Here is a 22015-nt window from a genome sequence, read left to right as displayed (position 1 = left end):
ATTGGATTGTAACATAAAATTAAATTAGTTGAAATTTTCTTAAGATCTGAGAACAAAATAGAACATTTTTAAAGCATTAATTTTACAATTAAACATTAAGATAATTCTTAAGAAAAAAAAAACAAAATTAAGATAATTCTTAATTTTGTTTTTTTTTCTTTTTGTTTTGTTTTTTGTTTTTGTTTATTTTCAATTAGCTATTAGATTGTTCTCTCTAAAAATTTTAAAAACATTAATTTCTAAACAACTATTCTAATATTCTTCAAATATTTAGAATATTGACTTTAATTAGTTTCGGTTATTTTATTGTCTATTGTTAGCTTTCATACATAATTTTTAAGATGCTTTTGACATTTTTAAAGTTTGTACAATTATTTTTTTTGAGAATTTTTTTGATAAAATTTTTTAAATTAAAGAGTTTTAAATTAAAAAAATTCTACAATTTTAAATTTTCATGTTTTGATTTTATTCTTATTTTAATCAGGGAAAAAAAGCTTAATATCAGTAAACAAAACTTCTACAACTACATAACTAAAATAAATATATAATATGATTATCAAATATATAATGATTATCAAATATGGTAAATGTATGTCTCTATCAATAATATCGAAAAATATGATTGAATATTTTTATATTTATTTACAATCATAAAAATTGTAAATTAGAGAAGTAAAATGGTTAGCATTATATTCTTTTTCAATTTTTATTAGATCAAATATAGGAAATGTTGTGATCACATAAATTTTTAAGTTTGTATGCTTAAAAATTAATTTGATTCCTATGAATCAAAAGTTTTAATAATAATCTAATCTGGTTTAAAATTACAGAATTGCAAATTTATTTACTTTTAATTATATGAAAAAAAAGTATTACTTGTAAAATGTAACTGTACAAGATAGTTTATAGTTAAACAATAACTGTTTTAGTGTTAAATTTTTATAGGCAAACTGTTGAGTTAGACTGAAAATTTAGTTTTTTTATTTATAAGAAAAATTTTAGTGTTTTAGTGTTTAATTTTTATAGGCAAACTGTTGAGTTAGACTGAAAATTTAGTTTTTTTATTTATAAGAAAAATTTCAACTATTTTTGTACAGTAATTTCCATGTATACCTATGCAGTAAAGCTACTTTGACTTTATTCATTCAATGACATAAGAAGTATGCTTATACTCAACATTTTACAGAAAAATGAAATACAGGTATACCTCGACTTACGTCGTTTCGAGTTACGTCGTTCCCGATTATACGTCGTTTGTCAAAAAAGTATATGGAAAAATAAAAATCAAGTTTGTCATTTTATTCGACTTTACGTCTGTCTGCCACAAATATTGAAGTCGTAATATCACTAGAAAAATGTTTAAAGCACATAAAATCATATTATAATATATACATTTACAAGTATATACTGTATTTACAGTACACGCAATCGTAAATTTAAATTACTTTTTTCTGTACTATATTAAAAACTAAAATTTATTTGTTTGTAAGCTTAAAATAGATCCTTATTAACCGTATATTATTAAAAATATATTAATAAATAAAATACAGAACGGGAATTGGTAATTTATGGTTTAGCCTAGTGGCAAGTAGATTCGGAGACAAGTAAATTCGACAATACGTCGTTTTTCGACTTAAGTCGTTTTCCTGGAACCAATTACCGACGTAAGGCGAGGTATACCTGTAGTGCATTTGAAAGGGAAAATTGAGTATCTGAGATCTGAGTCAAATATTATAGATATCGAAGTTTGATCCTTGATTTCTTGTAGACTTTTATGACATCCATTGGATGATTAATTTACGCACCACCTGTACATTTTAAATTATTTTAAATAATGGAATTTTTATTTTTTCTTGTTGTTTAAAAAAAATTGTAAATTGTAATGCAGACATGAAGATATTGGTGTTACAAAGTGACAAAATTGAACTCCTGAAGGTGGTTGGATAGAGCACCTCTTATAATACATAAATGTGTGTGTGTATGTATATCACACACCATATTTATTTTATATATATTTTTAAAATCTGTTTTTAAAAACAATATCCTTCATTGCTTATTTTTAATTTGTCTAATGTTAATATTGCTAATTGTTTAGTTACATTCTGAAATACTTTATAAAGCATTTTACTAAAAAAAAAAATTTATTATAAAGAAAATTCTTGCATTAGGGATTATGCATAGTTAAATAGCAAAACATTAGTTATACTGTAACACAATAGTGCCAAAATTACAGCCGCTGGATTAAATCAAGCTGTGGTACATGTTAACTAGCCCACAAATATAAACATATTTGACACATCACTTATAAATGATAAATAGGCCTACTTTTAGTATATATGGAATAGATAAAATATTTGTGGCCCATCTACCTATGATTATACACAATGTGGCACCAATCAAAAAGTTTGAGCATCACTTCTGCAATGATTCAATTGCAATTTTAATGACTGTTTAGCAACATACAGTAAACAAATAAAATAACTTTATAAACTTTTTTGCTTTTTATTTTTTATTCTTTTCCTAAATATTGGTTACAATAGTAAATCAAAAATTCATCAAAATTTGAACCATTAATTGATCATTATGAAAATATTTTTCAAAGTATTTCAGTAAGAGCAATCTTATGATGTGATATATAAAATATTAATAATTGCAAAGTTTACAGAATGATGACAATATTTCTCAATAGTTTACTGTGAATAAAGAATTTAAGTTTTATAAATTGAGTAACTGTCAAATTGTATGTTTCATAAATTTTATTTATAATTTTGGATGTAAATGACATTATATCAATAATAATTTTATATAATTGTTTTTTAAACTGTTCCTTTTGTAATGTAAAATTTTAAATTATATTAAGAATGAATGGTATATATAAAACTTTTTACATTACCAGCAGTAGCAAAAAATAAAGCTTTTCTGGTCCATTAAATAATGTTTTCAATACATAATGCTGTGCAAATGTTAAGCTGTAGAGATAATAACAGCATAATGTATGAGGGCATATTGAAGAGTACTGCTTCCATGGCCATAGCTTATTATTTTTACAAATACATGCTCTAAAGTTTAGGTGTCAACTGAAAGTTTGAAAGGTTCTTAGTTGAATGATGGCTTCATTTTTCTGTATAAATAATGTGCTAAAAATAGTTTCAAGTTGTATTTTTTTAAATTCAAAATATATTTTTTTGTATAAATAATTCCCATCTGTAGCCATCCACTCACATACCAATGCTAGATAAGCTTTTATACAGCATTGAAGAAGCTCCAGTTCTTTCTTTTTTACCCTACAATTTTTTCCTCATCCACAAACTTAAGGAACATCTCAAGGGAAATTTGTTTCTTGTCAGATGCAGAATCATAAATGCACCAGTGTGCCACCATATTTTCTATTTTTATGCAAACAGTTCTGTACAACTTGTCCAGCATTGAAATAGGTTAGTGTAGTGCTGTAGATGGGGACTATGTAGAAAAGTGAAGATAGCATTTGAAAGAGAACATTTCAAACTTTCAGTTGACGCCTAAATTTTGAGTACATGTAGCAGTAAAAAGGTTATGGCCAAGGTGGCATTAGTTTACAATATTCCCTTACATTTAATTTTTTAATGAGAGTGATATAAATAATGTCAATAGTATGCTCTAGAGTCAATTTTCATTTTACATCACCATGCATATATTGACTGAATTCGTCTCCAGCTCATCTGGAGGAAGAGGAAGAATTAAAAAATTTGATTCTCTCTTCAGTAAATAATTAATATTCAATAATATTTCATTATTTATTAAGCCACTTTATCTTATATATTAACAAATTAGATATTTTGATTGAATATTAGTTCTCATTTAATTCATCATTGACAATTTATCATAATCTCATTAATAAAAAAGTTTGATAAACGAAATGTAGACTTTTTTTAATTCAAATAGTTAGAATAAATGTTTAATTTAATGACTATTTCATTTTTTTAATATTTACAAATAGTCTAGTTTGGCGGTTTTCTTTATCTTGTGTGAAATTTGTAATTTGTTTTATGGATATTCTACTTTTCTTGAATGTCTTTGATTGAAGAAAAGGGGACAGAAAAGATACAAAGGAGAGAAGCAAGAAGAAAATTCTTAACAGAAAAAGAAATTGAGACATAATAAATTTGGCATCATTCTTAGTTGTATTTTTTGCATTGAATAATATAACAATATCTTATCAAGTTTCATTGGGGAAATTCATATCACTAGAGCTACCGTAATGTAATGGAAAACATGATATGCAAATGATTCTAATTATAATTACTCAATATCTAACTTTTATATTTGATTTTTAGTTTTTAAAATAATTGTTTCTTATTGTTCTAAATCTTCCAAAAGCTGGTTATACAATATTAAATAATGCCAACAAAACCTTCAAAATAAACCAGCAAATATAATTTAATATAAATACATTATGACAAATATTTTTGATCCCAATAGGATCTGCATCATGTCAAAAATGTTCAATAGAATTAGAATACTAATAGATCATTTAGTAACCTGAGGAAGAACACGGAAGGTGTTCAGAAAACGTTTGTGCGTTAATATTTTACGATTTTGCATCGGTTACAGGCTTAAGTAAGTCGTAATTTTGTTTATACAACCTGGTGTGCTTGTAGGAGTTATGTATTGTTTATATTTTAAAAATGTTCTTATTAAAATATATCTGAGATAGCTTAAGTGTTGTTGAAATAAGAATCAACTGAAGTAAAGTTTTTATTAAGAGAAACATTTTTGATCAGAGTTTGATTTAGAATATTAAGTTTGATGATTAGACTGATTAAAAACATTTTAAATAAATTTCATTTGATTTCAACTTGGCCTAATTTTTATCATAAATTCAGATACTGTTAAACTTCACAACTTTTACAAGGTGTACGTGATTTTTAGCAGTTTTAATTTCAATTTCATTCATTACTATTGTTTTTATGAGGACATTTATCCTATTTAATGAAGTAGAAATCTACTAGAATTATTTAGAAAATCTGAGAAATTATGAAATGTAATGAATTACTTGGTAGATAACTTTGACATCCACTGTATTTAGATTATATAGATGGATATATCAGTTGGGTGCTTCCAACCTACTACATCTGATTGACAAAAATATCTGCTTGAATAACATTTTTGGATACTTTCCATCTTCTTATGGAATTTGTGGCATGTTATATCAAATAAGTATTCATTGCCAAAAATTTATCAATACATTATTGATTACGCATGTTATAAAATTTATGTATCAACTAAACTAATAACATTCAAATAAAAATTTGAATGTGTTATTAGTTTAGTTGATTTAGTTGATACATAAATTTTATAAATCTATTGATTAGGATTAGTAAATAATTTAATTAAATTTTTATTATTTACATTAAAATCCATACATTTAAATTGTTTTATTTTCGATTAAAAGTTGGCAAAAATTTAGTGAAAATACTATCCAATAAATTATGTGGAAGAGCATTGTCAAATGTAGGAATAACAATATGAAAGGTTTTTATATAAATTTTAATGAATATTACTTCATATTTGCCACATTTAGATGGTATAGATATGAAAGTATAGATTTATTATATTTGAGTATATACGTGTCTTGAACAATATTAGTTTTGGATCATTGAAATAACAAATGGGAATGTGAAAAGTTTTCTAAATTTTGCCAATTTTTAAAACAAATTAAATGTGAATAAATAATTAAAACCAAATACGAATACAGTAATAATAAATTTCTTTGGTATAGTTTGAAATAATTTTTTGCCAGCTGTATTTTAGTTTCTGAATATTTTATATTAATTGTCTTATGTCTTCTAATATATTAATTATATGCAGTAATGCAGATGATGATTTGTATATTAACTGTGTGCTATTAATCAGTCAATAATTATTTATTTACCTCTTATAATTTGAAGAAATTAAATTCTCATTTATTGAATGAATGTAAAAAGTAACTGTGATTAATTCCTTATTTTTTGATGTAGGAAAAATTTGTGTATAAAATAATTTTTTTAACACATTTCTGGTATTAAAAATCAAGATGTTGGCGTGATCTTTTTTTTGAAAGCAAAAAATAATCATTCTGGTTGTTATTGATGCAAAGTACAGTTTTAGATTATTTCATTTATAAATCAATTTAAATCAATAATCAGATTGATTTTGATCTGATTTATTAAAATCAATTCTTGATTTGATCCTAACATCAGAAGACTGTTTTTGATTTGGTATTTTATGATTGATTTATTTTTAATGATAAAATTTTAGGAAATGAGTTTAAAATTACCTTATCATTCTCCACTTTGTTAGAAATTAGATATTTATAAATTAATTACTTTTAATGAGAGTGATATAAATAATGTCAATAGTATGCTCTAGAGTCAATTTTCATTTTACATCACCATGCATATATTGACTGAATTCGTCTCCANATTACATTTTCTAAAATATAATTAGTTTATAAAAAGTTTCTATGTATTGTGTGTGTAATGAAGAAAATTATCATATAGATAAATTTTTTTTAGTTAATGAATATTGTACTAAATAAAAAATGGTCTGAAGAAACCTTTAGACATATATTTGTTATTGATGATAGCAATTTTATAAGAAAAATTTAAATATGAATAATAAATAGTGAATTTTAACTTTATTATATTTCATTGTAGTTTATTATTTTTTGTTAACTTTATTATATTTCATTCTTATAAAAAATCATCCTTAATTTATAAAATTATTTCTTAATATATTAATAATTCATATGCAAGTCTCCAGTTCAGATTGAATCATATTAAAAATATTACTGATATATTAGACACAATCCACTATATCCAAAGTTTGCTAAAGCTTTTCACTCATTTAAAAAAAATATATTTTGTAAAGTCAACTTACACAACTAAAAGAAATATTTGTTAAAAGAAAAAAAGATCAAAAAGTTTTTCAATTATCTACAAAAAAAAATTTGAAATATGCACTTAATTGGCTTGATCAATTTTATCTCACACAAAAATTTTATGAAAGTGAGCAAATAGATTATATTTATATTTCATATTAGCATGTTTTTTCAATACAGTACCAGAACAAATATCTGGCTTCCGGAAATCTGGAATTACCAGAAAACCAGCTATTTTTAACTGGCTAGTTTTGAATTTGGAAGAATTTGTACAGCCATAGTTTGCTGTGAAACCACTCTGTTTTGATTTCTGTCATGTGATACTAGTTCCAGTGTGACTTCTGGCATATGGTGCATTACAATTTAATTCTTAACTTTCCATTGTTTATTTTATATATCAATTATATATTTAGCCTGTGTCCAGAAATCCATACTACTATTGGTACCAAGCATGCTGTATATTTGGTTCAGTACTGTATAAACTGAAGAGAAACAAGGTTAATAGCATTTGATATTCTGTTTTGTGTGTATCATATCATTTTATATAATTATAAATGCATTGTCACATTTATGAAAATATTTGAAATTTTATGTAGATTAAAGTTGGTCAAATTTTTATAATTCTTACATTATTGCTTTCTATGTTAAATCATAACACAGTTACAGTTTGCTATATTGATTTATTATTGCTAAGGTAATTTTGAGGTTTTGGTTTAAAATGTTGGACTAAATGAAAATAGCTCAACTTCAAGTTAATTTTGACATTTCATTCCTTAGTCCTCTAATATGTAAATAAGGCCAACTATAAAACTTAGACTTTATACAAGTATTATTTTTTGTATTGATGAGAAAACATATAGTTTAGCCAATATGGAATATTGAGTCCTAAAATAATCATTTATCAGTTAACTAAATAAAAACTAAACAGGTATCTTGGATAATTCACAAATCACATACAGGTATTAGAGATCGTGTAATGCTTGTTTAAGCTTGACAATTTATTCAATCATAATGAATAGTAAAATTGTTGATAATAATAATAATAATAATAGTTATACTTTGTAAGCACATCTTGCACATGCTAGGTAAGAATTAATTTTATATAATTGCTACACAGTTCTTAGTTTGTCTGTCTGTTATTGTTGTTTGTCAGAATTCACCTTTCTGTTACTGTTTTACTTTCCTTATCATAATCATTAATTAAAAATAAATATAAACATTTCATTAACTGTCAATTTTTTTTCTGTTTAATGTATTTTTAATATTTGATAAAATTTTAAAATATTTTGCATAATATCATTTATAGATATTTTTCTTAAAATTAATTTTATAGTATTGAAGTGAAGAAAGAAATCCGTTTAACAAATATTATTGACCAGTTAGTGATAAACAAAACAAAATCTTTGAATCAATCTGAAGAAAAGAAGACAAATATAAATAATTCCACAGAAACTGTTGGTAAGTAATTTTATATTTAGTTTTCTAGTACTAAATTATATACTTTTTTAATATATTAACAATTGATTTGTTTTCATCCATATATGATGTGCAAGATTGTTGCCTATGAGATTGTTTTTTTTAATATATAATCATTATATTAATAATGCATTTTAAATATATATGCAAGGAATTAAAAAAGAATGAGTGCATATTATGATAATGCTATATATTTTTTTCCTGTTTTGAAATATTTTAGTACATGTTCTATTATTATTGTGGAATGTAACTTATTTTCTTATTCATTTAGTTTTTTGTTTGAAAATTAGTTTCGTGTTTTAATTTTAGATTAATAGAAATATTATAAACGATAGTGTATCATTAAAAGTTCCTGTTTTACAAATTTAAAATAATGCAAGTCTGTAAACTTAAATATGTTGATAAATTGAAAGTTTTTCTAATTTCTTCAGCAAAAGAATTTTTGAATAGGTATACAGAATATAAGAAAAACAATTCTGTCTACTCTAAAATCCTGTTGCTATACAAACAAATATAATGTAAATATATATTTAAGAACAGCTTCAACTTTTTAGTTTAATTTATAGAATAGAAAATTCTTTACTTTTTTGAAATTCTAAATATAAAGAATTTTTTTGATTAGTTTGATAGAATCTCTCTGATCTTAATATAAGTTACAGTAATGTTTAAAGATAAAATCCAAGCGGCCAAGAGTTTTACAGGAAAATAATGATTTTTTTTTTAATTATTATTATTAAGAATTTTAATATAATTTAGATAAACAGCATAAAATCAAACAATTTTCAATGTCTCCAAAGAAAATGAGATGTAATCAGATCTCATGATATAGAAGTAGATAGAAATTTTAACCAGTTATGAAATCATATTTCATTTTTAAATTTGACATTACCAAATTGTCAAAGATGATAAAATTTGAAACTGTTCTCTATTTTCAGGACTTAGAATAATAATTAGTTAAAACCTAAATACTTGCTTTATTGTTGTTTATTTATCTTTATTAGTTAGGAACTAGTTGCATTGAACATAAAAATAATATTTGAACATATAATAAGCCATAATTGATTTTAATAACTAAACATTAATTAAGTTTGAATTATTTTCAGACTGAAATAAGGCTAATTATTAAATTTTAGGAATTTTTTTCTGCAGTTTGGAAATTGAATTTTGATGATTTTAATTTGTATCTTAATTGTCTTTTCTATATTTTATTTCTGAATTTTTAAAAGTTATTTCATTTGTATTATGTTATGATTAAAATGAAATATCTTAATAAAATTACCTTCTTCTCAATACTGGAATGAATTACTAAACATATTTAACTAAACCTTTAACTTCCTGTAACAAAATTTTTAATGTAAAAAGTTTCTGACAAATGTTTTCAACCTTAACAAAGGTCTGCCTCAGGTCAACTTTTCATGTTAAAAATTTTGTTTCTGGAAGTTATAGGTTTAGTTAAATGTGTTTAGTGAAACATCTTAGTTATTACATTGAAACATGAAAAACTTTTCTGTCTGATGTTAAAAGACAGTTGTATGATGTTGGAATTCAAACTGTTAAATTCAGAAAACTATCCCAATACTCTGGTTGTTTTTGCTTTGAATCCATTATCTAGTAATTGTCTGTAATTTTGTTTGATTTGATAATTTACATCTAATTAATAAGTCAGTCTTATAATTTTAAATAGTTTTGGTTTATACAATGATTATTCAAAATTTAACTTTTTCTAGAGATGGGCTAATACTAATTCATGAATATGAATAAAATACTATCTATGGATACTCAAATACTAGATAGTATTTAAGATCTCAGATATTACATTGATAAAAAAAGTAAATTCAAATACTACAAATACCATTGATATCATCATATACACAGTCGCTCGCAATGGCAGATCCAGAAGTACTTAGCTCCTCCCCTTTAACTTAAAAATTAAAAATATTTCAAGTTAAAGGGGAACTTATATAACCATCACGCACATGTTAATATTGCAGATGTTTCCCAACCACCAGTCCACAGAAAAATATTTGTATTGACACTGGCACAGCTGATTACCAAATAGTAATCTAGAGTTGCTATACATACTCTAGATAAGCATATATAGGCATAATAAATAAGCATAATTCATAGTTGTATATAATTAATGATTCATATAAAGTTATCCATAATTTTACTTGTCAATGATGAGAAAAAAGTTGAGAAACACTGCTACAAACCATATTTGCCATCATAAATGTTTTTAAAAATAACATTTGAAGTTTGGACAAGTAACTTTTTAATTTTTATGTGTTAATGACAGATATAAGGTGATACACCTTATATCTGCCACTGTGTGCAGACAGTGCCTCTTCAGCATCCCTGGTTTATTTGTGACAAGAAAAGCAGATTAGATTCTGAATGTTTTTGAATTTTTCTTTTCTTAAATAAAAATCTGCTTTAGGTGAGAATGAGAACAATTATTTGTAATCTATTGTAGTTGAGATAATAGTACCTAAAAAGAAATGCTATTTTTAAAAGTTTGAAGTTTCAGTTCTTAAAATTTAGTAAATTGTTTTTATTTTTAGTATTTGTTTTACTTTATTAATTCAATAATATACTGAAATAAATAATATCAAGTTAAATAATAAATTTTTAAATAAAATTATTATCTAAATAAGTTACATAAGGTAAGTTGGTCATGGGTTCATGTCTTACCTACAAGCTAGCATGTTGAATTTTCTGGGATTTCTTCATTTTTGTAAGGCCCAAATTGAGGCTAGTTTCCCATAGAATGTCCTCCCAGAAGGCATCCTTCTAGCAGATCGCCTGCAAGTCAGGTTGCTGTATAGAAACAACTACTAATTGTTTGGCACTGTCACAGTGCACAATACAACTATAAGAGAGTAGTTTTTGATTTGGAGTGAACATTGTTGGTAGTGTATCCCCAATGTCTGCATTGTCATCAACAACAGTATTGATGTCATAAGTGTTGTGGCCAACATTAAAATTGAAAAAAGGCCCTGGTCAGGATATGACTTGTATTTTTCCAATTGGCTCATATGATTTCAGAAATCTAGAAAGTGTGCTTTGTATTAAATGACATAATATAATTGTTATTGAATTAATGGAGCCACAAGCTTTGTATTATATCTTAACTGATGTTTTGTATTAACCAAATTTCTTAACATTGAAATGCCTATCTTCATCCACAGGACCACAATTTTGTATTTATATGGACTTTGAATAAACCAATAACTTATTAATGAGGTTTGACTGTATTTTATTCTTATGAAACTATTTCTTTTATTTTTGTCTTAATTATTTTAAACTTTATTATTGTATTGCCTTTTAATTGTTTTAAATATTAATGTTTTACTATTTTATTTCAACAGAGGCAAAATTTGAAATTTATTTTGACAACTTTAACTGTCAAAATAAATTTCAAATTTTGCAAAATAAATTTCAAATTAATGTACTTTCAATTTGAAAAAAATTAAAACATTGTTATTCTTATTAGATTTGATCTACTTTTATTAGTTCTTAATATAATATTGAATGCATAAAGCATATTGTATCTCTTGAAACAAAAAATTAATATGATCTAAAAAAACTTATTGTTTGCTTTTTAGTGATATTTTTGATTGTTATGAAGTTTGTTCATCTCGGTATTTATTATTGTGCATTAATTGATTCTTAAGAATATCATGTATATCAAAGTTATTTAAGTATGTAAAAATAATCATAATGCTTTCCATTTTTATATCAAGGTAAACTCCTGTCAATTTGAAATTATTTCATAAGATAATCTTCATCAATATTATAATTTCAAAAAGTGTAATGCATCACTCATAAAGGGACATATTTAGACATATATCTTTGGAGTCAAGGAGGCTGATTTTGCTGACATACTTATGGCTGATATTGATCATTATTAACACCAAGTGTCAGTCAAGAAGGCTGGCTCTTCTTCTCCCATTCTCCTGACCATACTTATAGTTGTCTTACATCCCAATTTTTCAGGATTTGGAACAATGTCCTAATTTGTTTGTTTCTACCTGAAAATATTTTAGTTTATATTAAAAACAGCAAAAGAAGAATTGTAGGTGGTGGTGTCTGCAGGAGTTGTGCATGCACACATCAGCTGTCCTTGTATGTATATACTTTTAGTAATATGTGGTAGACATGCTCTGTTTGCTCTGTGTAGTGCTGAGTGATGGCTTAAAAATTATTGATGGTTTCCTGAAATCTTTGGCACTGGACCAATGGTTAATCTGGCCATAGTTTGGATTTTATCATTTATTTATTCTACTCTTTCTACCCTATGGGCACTAAAAGGATTTTTAATTTTAATCATGTTTATCATGTATTCATTCATGTCCACAATGGGAGTAACTAGGTTTTCTAACAAAAACTTGATTGAAATATGTAAATCAAACATGCACAATTGATTCAACAAATAAAAAATGTTCAATAACTTATAATTCAATAAAATTAAGTGATAATTCTAATTAAACTATTTTCCTGAGTAGCTACTTTCTAATGCTGAGTAATCATCAAATTTTACCATAATGATGTCTTATTTACAATGTCCCAATTTCTGGTTTTGAACTTATGACAACTCTTCTCATCTCTCTTTTTTATACTGCTGTTTTTCTCTTAATTTTGAAAAATTTATTATTTTCTTTTTTGGTGTGATTTTGCCAACTATTAGCAGAATTTGCCAACATTGGGATGAGATGCCCCTCAAACACTTAGTAGCTTTGTCCCTGCAATCAAATACCATGTAATAATTTTGTTTTCTATATGTACATTTAAACTACAAAGAATAAACTTAAATTTAAACATAACATGTTAAATTTTAAAACATATTTTTATCAAAATTTTGTATTTTTTCCATTTTATATAATATGAAAATCCATGAAAATTGACAAAATAAAATGTGTAAAATATTTTGAATTATTAATTTTTAATGTAGTTATCTTGTTTCTCTAAACATTACTCATATCAATTCACAAACTTCTTCCTAATACCAACTGAAAACATTTTTAGAATGTTTGATAATCTAATTTATACAAAAGATTTTTTACAATATTTAAGCTATTCTAGTAATAATGGAAGCAGTACCATTATCTTGATTAGCTTAGTCAATGATGTTTACTGCTGTTAAAACATTCAGAAGTGATTTTAAAAAAGTATGATCTTTTTCACTAGCATTGTTTTACCATTTCTATACATTTTAGTTATACAAAAGTTTTATTTTGATTTGTGATTTTCCTCTGTATCGTATTATCATTCTATTGCAGTTGCAGAACTTTACTATTGACCAGAAAAAAAATTGATTGCAGCATGTTTATTAACATTGCAACTAGAAGATGATATAGACATAATTGCACTTTTTCATTAAATACACAGCTAAAAAAAATACATTTAAATTTGTCTAACATAGTAAACATGATTCTAAAATCCATTTTTTTGACATGGCTCATTAATTTTAAATTCAATTTGGCTTTATTGATTTTGCTTCTAATATATTAGTTTAATAGTTTCATACATTAAAATTTTTTTATTTATGTCTAAAATGTGTATGAAAGTAAATTTTTGGAAAGCATAGTATACTGTCAATTTAAACTCTATATTTATTTAGAAAAGAATTTATGCATTTTTTGAGAAATTTTTGTTATTATTATAATATATATATATTTATTAAAATTTAAAATGATTTTTAAATTTCTTCACAGAAACAGATATTCATTCTACAGAGACTCCTGGCTATTCTGGTGCTCTAGAAGCAAGAACTGTACCTGTCATTTCTGAAGCACCTTCGGAACATTTACCTATAACGACATCTGAAGAACAGATTCAACCAGGGATATTAGTCAATCAGTCTTCTGTGAATAAAATTAAAGATTTATCATTTGATGAAACAGAGATTCAAAATATTTCAGAAATTAAAGCATCTAATGAATCGGGCCTGCTAGGTTTAGAGAATCTTCATGAAGTGGAAAATTCTTTCAATGAAAATCAAGATGAATTTGAAAGTGAAGCAGAATGTTCTTCAGAAACAGAAGATTTCATTCAATCAAGAAATGATATTCAACAAACTGCAGATCAAATTGAACAGTTGAACAATTTTGTTATTTCAGGAAATACTGATACAGCCATTCAATCTTCTCAGTTGAATGTAGATCAGAACTGTGTAAAATCTGATGTTTCTATCAAAACAGAAAGAGTTAGTCCAGATTTGGAATTGGGCAACTGTGAATTATCAACTACCTATTCCATGGCAGCTTGGACAAAGAAACAATATGATTTGTGGACAAGAAATTGCCAAGATTTCATTAGGAGTTTTGCAAAGTATAACGGGTATATATAAATATATTTTTTTTTAAATAATAAATTTCATTTTTCATTAAATACTAATTAAAATTTTTAAATAGCTCATAATTAGTATTACTAATGTAAATAACTTGTTAATATACAGAATATTTTATATGAATTGGAAGTACTGTACATTTACCTCTTTCATACAGAAGAGTAGAGAAATTTACATGCATGTAAATTAATCAGCATTTCATTGTAATAATTTAAATTTTCATATACAACTCAAATTTTATGTGAAAATTTAAACTTAGGTTACAGTTCTAATTTAAAATCTGAAAGAACCTAGAATAATTCAAGTTATTCAATGTTTGAATTATCGGAAATTTCCAACAAAGTAATAAAAAAATTTAGGACACAATAAAACTTTCTACAAGTAAGGAGAAGAAAACATAATATTTATTGAATCATAAAAATTAAATATAAGTTTAAATTTGAAATTATGACTTTTTAGTTTACTAAATTTATTAAAACAGCTTGTAAAATAGTGATACACTGAGCTAATGACAACTAACATTCTATAAACATTCCATTATAGATTAAAAAGAAAAACAATGTAGCTAGCAAGGTATAACTAGATTATTTGGTTGAGTTGACTTTCTCATATTTACATAATAGGCATAGTTTGTCATGCCTACTATGCTTATTGTAATTTATTTTTGTTTGAATTGTCCTTCTCTTAAAATTTTGAATTAATGAAGGGAAAAATCCATTTTATAACCATTTTCTTGAAATGTTTTATTTTTTAACAGAGATTTGTCCTTACAGTAAAAGTTTTGATGACTGCAATTCCTAGTATATTGTGATTTGATCAAATTTTTGAAAGATATCAATTACAATTTTTTTTAACAACTGCTTCACAAAATATATTGTTTGGTTTAACACCAAACAATATATTTTGTATTGTTACATATTAAAATTTTGCTTACAAACCAGATTATTAAATACACATTTGTCTTTCAAATCTTCAAATACATCAAATCAAATCAATATACATTTAAATCTCTTTACTTTGTGTTTTATTTACATTTTAAATGTGTGCTTATATGTGCTTAGTATGTGACTTGTTGCTTTTAATAATGTATTTGAAGATTTGAAAGCCAAATATGTATTTAATAATCTGGTTTAACACAAAATTTTAATATGTAACAACTGTATGACAACTGAAGAGATGATATGAGGTCTGAAATGCATTTTGTTATTTGATACTTATAACACTTTTTAAAATTCTTTTTAACATACAGAAGTCATTGTGATAAGTTTGGAAAAAAACAGCACTATTAAGTTGCTGAAATAATTTAATACATATCCAAACAAGAATCTAAATGAAGAATAATCTACTACTTAATACAGATTTTCATAAGACATTTAAATTAGTATTCTGAAATATGATACAATATTAATTTATATTTTTGCATCTGAAGATATTTTCTCTATTTGACATGTTTATATAATGAATGATTTTTCATAATGAATATACTCTTATATAAGAAAGAAACAAAACCTTTTAAGTCCCAGCACAATACATTTAATGTCATTAACATTTTCAGTTATGTTTACCATATAACAACCATTACTAAGCAATTCTATGAATAATGTACAATCAAACAACTTGGAATTCCAATTTTAAAAATGAAATATGCAGCGCGATTAATCAGAATTATGAAAAATGCCATTGATATATTTAAATTACATCATATTACACTAGTTACAAAATATAGAATTACATAATATGTGCTGTAAGATATTAAAACACAACCTCCTAAGCTCCAACAGTTTATCATCTCTATTTGCCTTTACAGAATTTCATTAAACATTCTCCACATTCATGAGGTAACATTGTCTTCATGATTAACTGCTTTGGCCTTTCATGACTATTTGTAAGATCCTATACTCATCTAAATATCTTGTTCCATTGGAAGTCAACATCCACATTATTTTCCATGGCATATAAGCCAAAAAAGCTGTCATTATACTTCTTTTATGGTTATTTCTTTGATCCAAGGGAATATGAAGTGGGTCCAATGTATTCCAATTTGGTGTTGAAGTTGTCCTTGATTAGAACACAAAATATATGTCAGGAACATGTTGTGGATTGATTGGATCATTTCTAAGGAGCTTGTAGACTGTGAGGTTTCTTATGTAGTAACTTTATGTAATGAGCTGTTGGTAATTTTAGTGTCTGTAGGTTTAATGCTCACAGTTCACCATAAAGCAACTGCCTGATGGTTATTAAACATGACTGAAAATGTTAATGACATTAAATTTAAGTATTATACTTGAACTTGAAATGTTTTGTTTCTTTCTTGTAATTTTTTCCATTTTATGATTTCAATTTTTTTAGACAAAATTTGATAGCAGAATTCATCATAGAATTTATTTTGGAAAAGTTCTATATATGAAGAAAGGCAAAACATTTTGACATGTTTTTGCACAAAAACATGTCAAAATTAAAATAATCTTTATGAACTGAAAAACAAATACAACATGCAAGTATTCATTGTCATAATGCCGGGCTGCAATTTTTAATTAAAGTTTCAATTAATTTAATTTAAAACATATGCTCTCCACCTGAAATTGGTACTGGCTTGCCCCTGTACATCATCCTTTTCCTGTTAGCAATAGAGTTGTGCTGGTCATCTATCTAACTCCTTTCAGGGGAAATTTTTTTTAATTGAAATAATGTGACTTCCAGTGCAAACCAGAAGTTCCTATATAGTTAATCAGGACCTCCTGCCCCTAAGCTTTCCATAACTAGTCTCGGTTTTCATCTATCTAGCTCCGTACTTGAGATTAAGGAACAACATATTGATGACAGACAGTTGGAATAAAACATTGCTAAGTCAAACTGCATTAATTTAAAGCTGTCTGTCTTGGGCATAATATCTAGAGTTTTCCATATACTTCAATATGCTCTTGTTAATTTAAAATTGTTGATACTATTATTAACTTGAGCCTACTTTTTTTGTGTACATACTCTCCACTCTGATAGGTCCTTGATCTTCATTTTTTTATATTCTGTTTGAATATATATGGTTAAGAAAACAAACATTATGGCTCCATGGTGAATATATATGGTTAAGAGAAACAAACATTATGGCTCCATGGTGATAAACAAACATTATGGCTCCATGGTGAACCATGGCTCCAATACACCACAGGTTCTCAAACTTATTTCGACCACTGTTCACTTTGAGATTAAAAAAAAATCTAGTGCCCCCATATTTTTTAACTTACTCAACAGATGATAATGTAAAAAGGTATCATAAAAACAGTTATTGCAAATATAATGTTTAAACATGCATTATTATATGGATATGATAGATAGGGTGTGACCCATATCCTATTTCTGAGATCAAAGAATGTTTCAATGAGAAGAAATAAAACTCATATTTAATCACTGAGCCTTCTACTGCCCCCCTGAAAGACTTCAGTGCCTATAAGGGGGCATTATCACCCACTTTGAGAAAGGATGCAATACACCATTACAATGTCGTATTCACATTCTATTACTAATACAGTATATTATTGGCATTCTGATTGGAACAAAAGGGGATGCCTTGACAATGCTCAAAAGCATTGTAAAATGTATACAATTTTGTAATCATCCTGTAAACAGATTTATCCAGAAATGGCATGATGATGATAAATTTATATCCACAAAAAAATTTGAGAAAATTGAGTATTAAACTTTTTAATCCAGTCAATATATTTTTTTTAATCCCTTAAAGAAGTTCAACTTGATGTTTTACTATAACTATTTAAAAGAATTTAGTGATATTTACTTATAAGCTCTTCAATATGAAAATTGAATGACTGACTTAATTTTGGTATGTATTGTTTGTTGTTGATTACTAAAAAGCCAGTAGATTTAAAAATTTTTATTTCTTCTTAAAACATGTAAAAATATTTATTGTTAGCTAAGAATTATCTAGGTAGGTAGTTGTCACCACTATCTTGCTATTAATTAACTTGATATTCCATACCAGTTTATAACAAGATAATGATTTTTAACTCTTTCTGCCTGATGAACATTAAGAAGGTCTTCTTTCATGTCCTTCATGGATTTTGACAAGACCCCCTCATGAAATTCTAACTTGGACTCAAACCTGGATCCCAAAACAGCAGGTTAATGTCTTTACTGCTTCTGTTGTCTGATCATCTTAATTTTAACTCATTTTGAACTTTTCTCAATCCCTTGGGAAGAAGAACTTGTTTTGGACTGATGCAAATATTATTATTAATGGAATTCAGATCAATGAGTTAGCATTCTTTTGTAAATGAATTATGATTCAGTTTATTGACTGATTTAATTTCTTTATGTTTAGAAAGAACAAGATATCTGTAGTTCTCTCTCCAAAATTAAGAAGAGAGACTTTTGATAGTTGTGGTATACTGATTAGGTGTAGAATAAATAACAAGTGGAATGACATGCAACTGTGACACAGTATGCATTAAAGGAATTAAGTAAACTTTTCAGATAATGATGATTTCCCACTTTTTATGGATTATAATCTATATTTATAGGAATTCAGTTTGTTAATGTTTCTTTCAATGTTACAATATTGAAAAATGTACCTGTTGGGGTATGTCTGCACCTGAATATGATAGGTTTGGATCCAGAGATTGATCTAAATGTGTTACAATTATTCATCTTTTCAAAGTTTTACATTTTTCATTGAGAAATAGAATTAAAGTTAAGTGAAGTCGATTAACAGTTTTATGAATTATAACATTTTCAACTGGATATGAACATAAACAAATAACATCTTTTAATAGATTAAAAAATTTTAATACAATGGAGCATTTTTTTAATCTATTAAATAACAATTATCAAATATAGATTAACATGTAAATAAAACTTTAAGTATGTTTATTTAAATATCTGTTCTTAAACCTGATAATCAATACATGAGTAATTCAAAACATTCATTTACATAAAAATTTTCTTATTTGATAAAATGTATAATTTACTTATCAGCACATCAATCATGTTTTCAAATTGTGAAGAGTTTTGTCTTGAAAAACGATCATATTTCATATTGACTCCGCACTGATTACATCTGACATCTATTCTTGTCAAAATGATTTATCAAAATACAAATGTATTATTTATATATAATTTTAATATTTGTTTCTTGACTTTGATTTGAATGTCTGTATATCAGATTTCAATGTATAAATTTTCAAATTTTATTAAATGATATCAAGTATGAATCAAATCATATACAGTGGGTGATTGGTTAACGAACATAATCTGTTCCAAGATTTTATTTGCTATTTGAATTGTTCATTAACCGATTATCAATTTACCATAGGTTTTTATGGAAATTTGATTAATTCATTCTAGAAACCTCAAAAAATAAAAGAATATATACTTTCTTACTATGTTTATTTATATGAAATAATAAAAATACATATATACACAGTCTTGCATTTTTATTAGTCATGTTTTTTCTGTTTGCAGCGGTTAAAGAATCTGTCCAATGTTGATTGCTTTTCTCTCTTCAGGATTTTTCAGAAGTAATTAATAGCATTGTAATTGTAGATCCCCAAGTCTATTAACCTCAACCTGGTTTGGATGCCATTCTAAGTCTTCAAAAGATTTTTAACAGCAGATATTGGCATTAATCCTCTTTTTCAGAAGAAAACATATGTCGCCGAGTTTCTTGGTGTTCTTCTGTCATCAGATCAGTTTCAGGTTCCATTATGAGCTCTTCAATGTTTTTATTTCTCAGATATGATTTTTGTTACTCCTTAAGCTGCTTGAGTCTTCTTGATTATACAGTATTTTTCTTAGATAAGATTGAACTGCGGCCTACTGTAGACCTGTTCACACCATTAGGCATCTTCTGCCCACTCTCTACCTTTGCTATTATACTCTCACCTTTCGAAAAGAAAAACAGATACAAAACTTAACGACTGCCTACCCGACAGTCTCGCAAATACATAAAAGAATTGTTTTGTCGGAAAAATAAAAGGCTGGAATTACAAGGGAGAGTTTCAAAGTTTGGAGGAATACTATCCAATCGATATATACTGGCTTGAGTGTCGATGTCAATGTCGACGTCTCCCACACTCCGAAAAGTTTCAAATTGTTGCCTGAAGACAAGGGAAGACCAATAGATATTCATTACTTTACATCGCTTCTTCTTGTGTTTGTTCTGTGAGGTGTTCGTTGTCCAAACATAAAAATCTTTAGCGAAAGTGTTCGTTATCCAATCTGTTCAATAACCGATCACCCACTGTATATATATATATATATATACTTTATATTTATATACTTACTTTCTCTCTCTGAATGACTAAACGAATAAAACGATCAGTTCCATTTAACAAAGTCAAAGCCTGTTCGAATGTTCGTCCCTCCGTATTGATTCCATTAATCGATAAAATTTTATCTCCCACTTGTAGTTTGCCATCCTTCTCTGCGGCACCACCAACTGTTATGTCAGTTATGTAGATGCCCTGGAAAATTTTTGAAGTAGCAAAATTTAAGCCTCTGTATAAAATCTATTTAAGCTTGAATGTGTACATGTTTTGTTAAACTGTAATAAGCTTTTAATAACATAAATGACAAAACTGTTATTTATGTTTAAATCCATTCATAACTAACTCAAATAAGAATAGACAATCATTAATATAGTAACATGAACTTTAATTTCTTATATACACTAGAACCTCGATTATTCGGACTAATTGGGGATGAAGGTAGTCCGGATAAGGAAAAATCCGGATAATCGAAACAAACACTTTAATTTGTCTTTTAATGATAATACAACACAATTTCTTTTCGATGACATATCGGTAATATTAAAAGTAAATACTGTATTTAAATTGTGATCAAATTTTCAAGAAACAAACGTTCGTATTGAATTTGGACTACTTCTGACCAACGCTAACTGACTACCTATTGTTTAAAAGGCCCTCTGGTGGTGCAAGAAGACGGATTTTATAAAATAAAAAGCAGTTGAAGCTGCATTTTTATGAATAAAAATTTGACAAACTATTTATCGTTTTACGACGAGTAAAATTTTTTCGTCGCGTTCACGGCTTTTAAGTACGTAATGCATAAACCTTCGAGGCGCGAGGCCCTTCGGACCGCAAGGCATAGGCGGTGGCCCACGTCGTCCATGCCTTACGCCGCCCTTGGTCATAGAAATGATGTAATTTGAATATAAATTATTTATAAATACGTATGTCAAGTTATATTTTTATTACTACGTAAAATATATTTAAGAGTTTACGACCACTGTGCCGGGTGAGACGTTGTTGAAACAAAAAAAG

General features: G+C 26.3%; 1 protein-coding gene across 1 annotated transcript in view; it reads left to right on the top strand.

Annotated features, from left to right (window-relative positions):
* Positions 1-22015, top strand: part of LOC111638987 — a 38922-nt gene that overhangs the window by 13785 nt on the left and 3122 nt on the right. Inside the window, exons 3-4 of the mRNA XM_023384760.1 lie at positions 8232-8356; positions 14089-14713. Of these exons, the coding sequence (XP_023240528.1) occupies positions 8232-8356; positions 14089-14713 (750 nt within the window). The remainder of the gene's footprint in view (positions 1-8231; positions 8357-14088; positions 14714-22015) is intronic.

This window comes from Centruroides sculpturatus, unplaced genomic scaffold (genome assembly GCF_000671375.1).
Source record: "Centruroides sculpturatus isolate CEXI.00-Female unplaced genomic scaffold, Cexi_2.0 scaffold1314, whole genome shotgun sequence".
In the NCBI taxonomy this organism is placed as follows: Eukaryota; Metazoa; Arthropoda; class Arachnida; order Scorpiones; family Buthidae; genus Centruroides; species Centruroides sculpturatus.
This window is presented reverse-complemented; position numbering and strand designations above follow the sequence as displayed.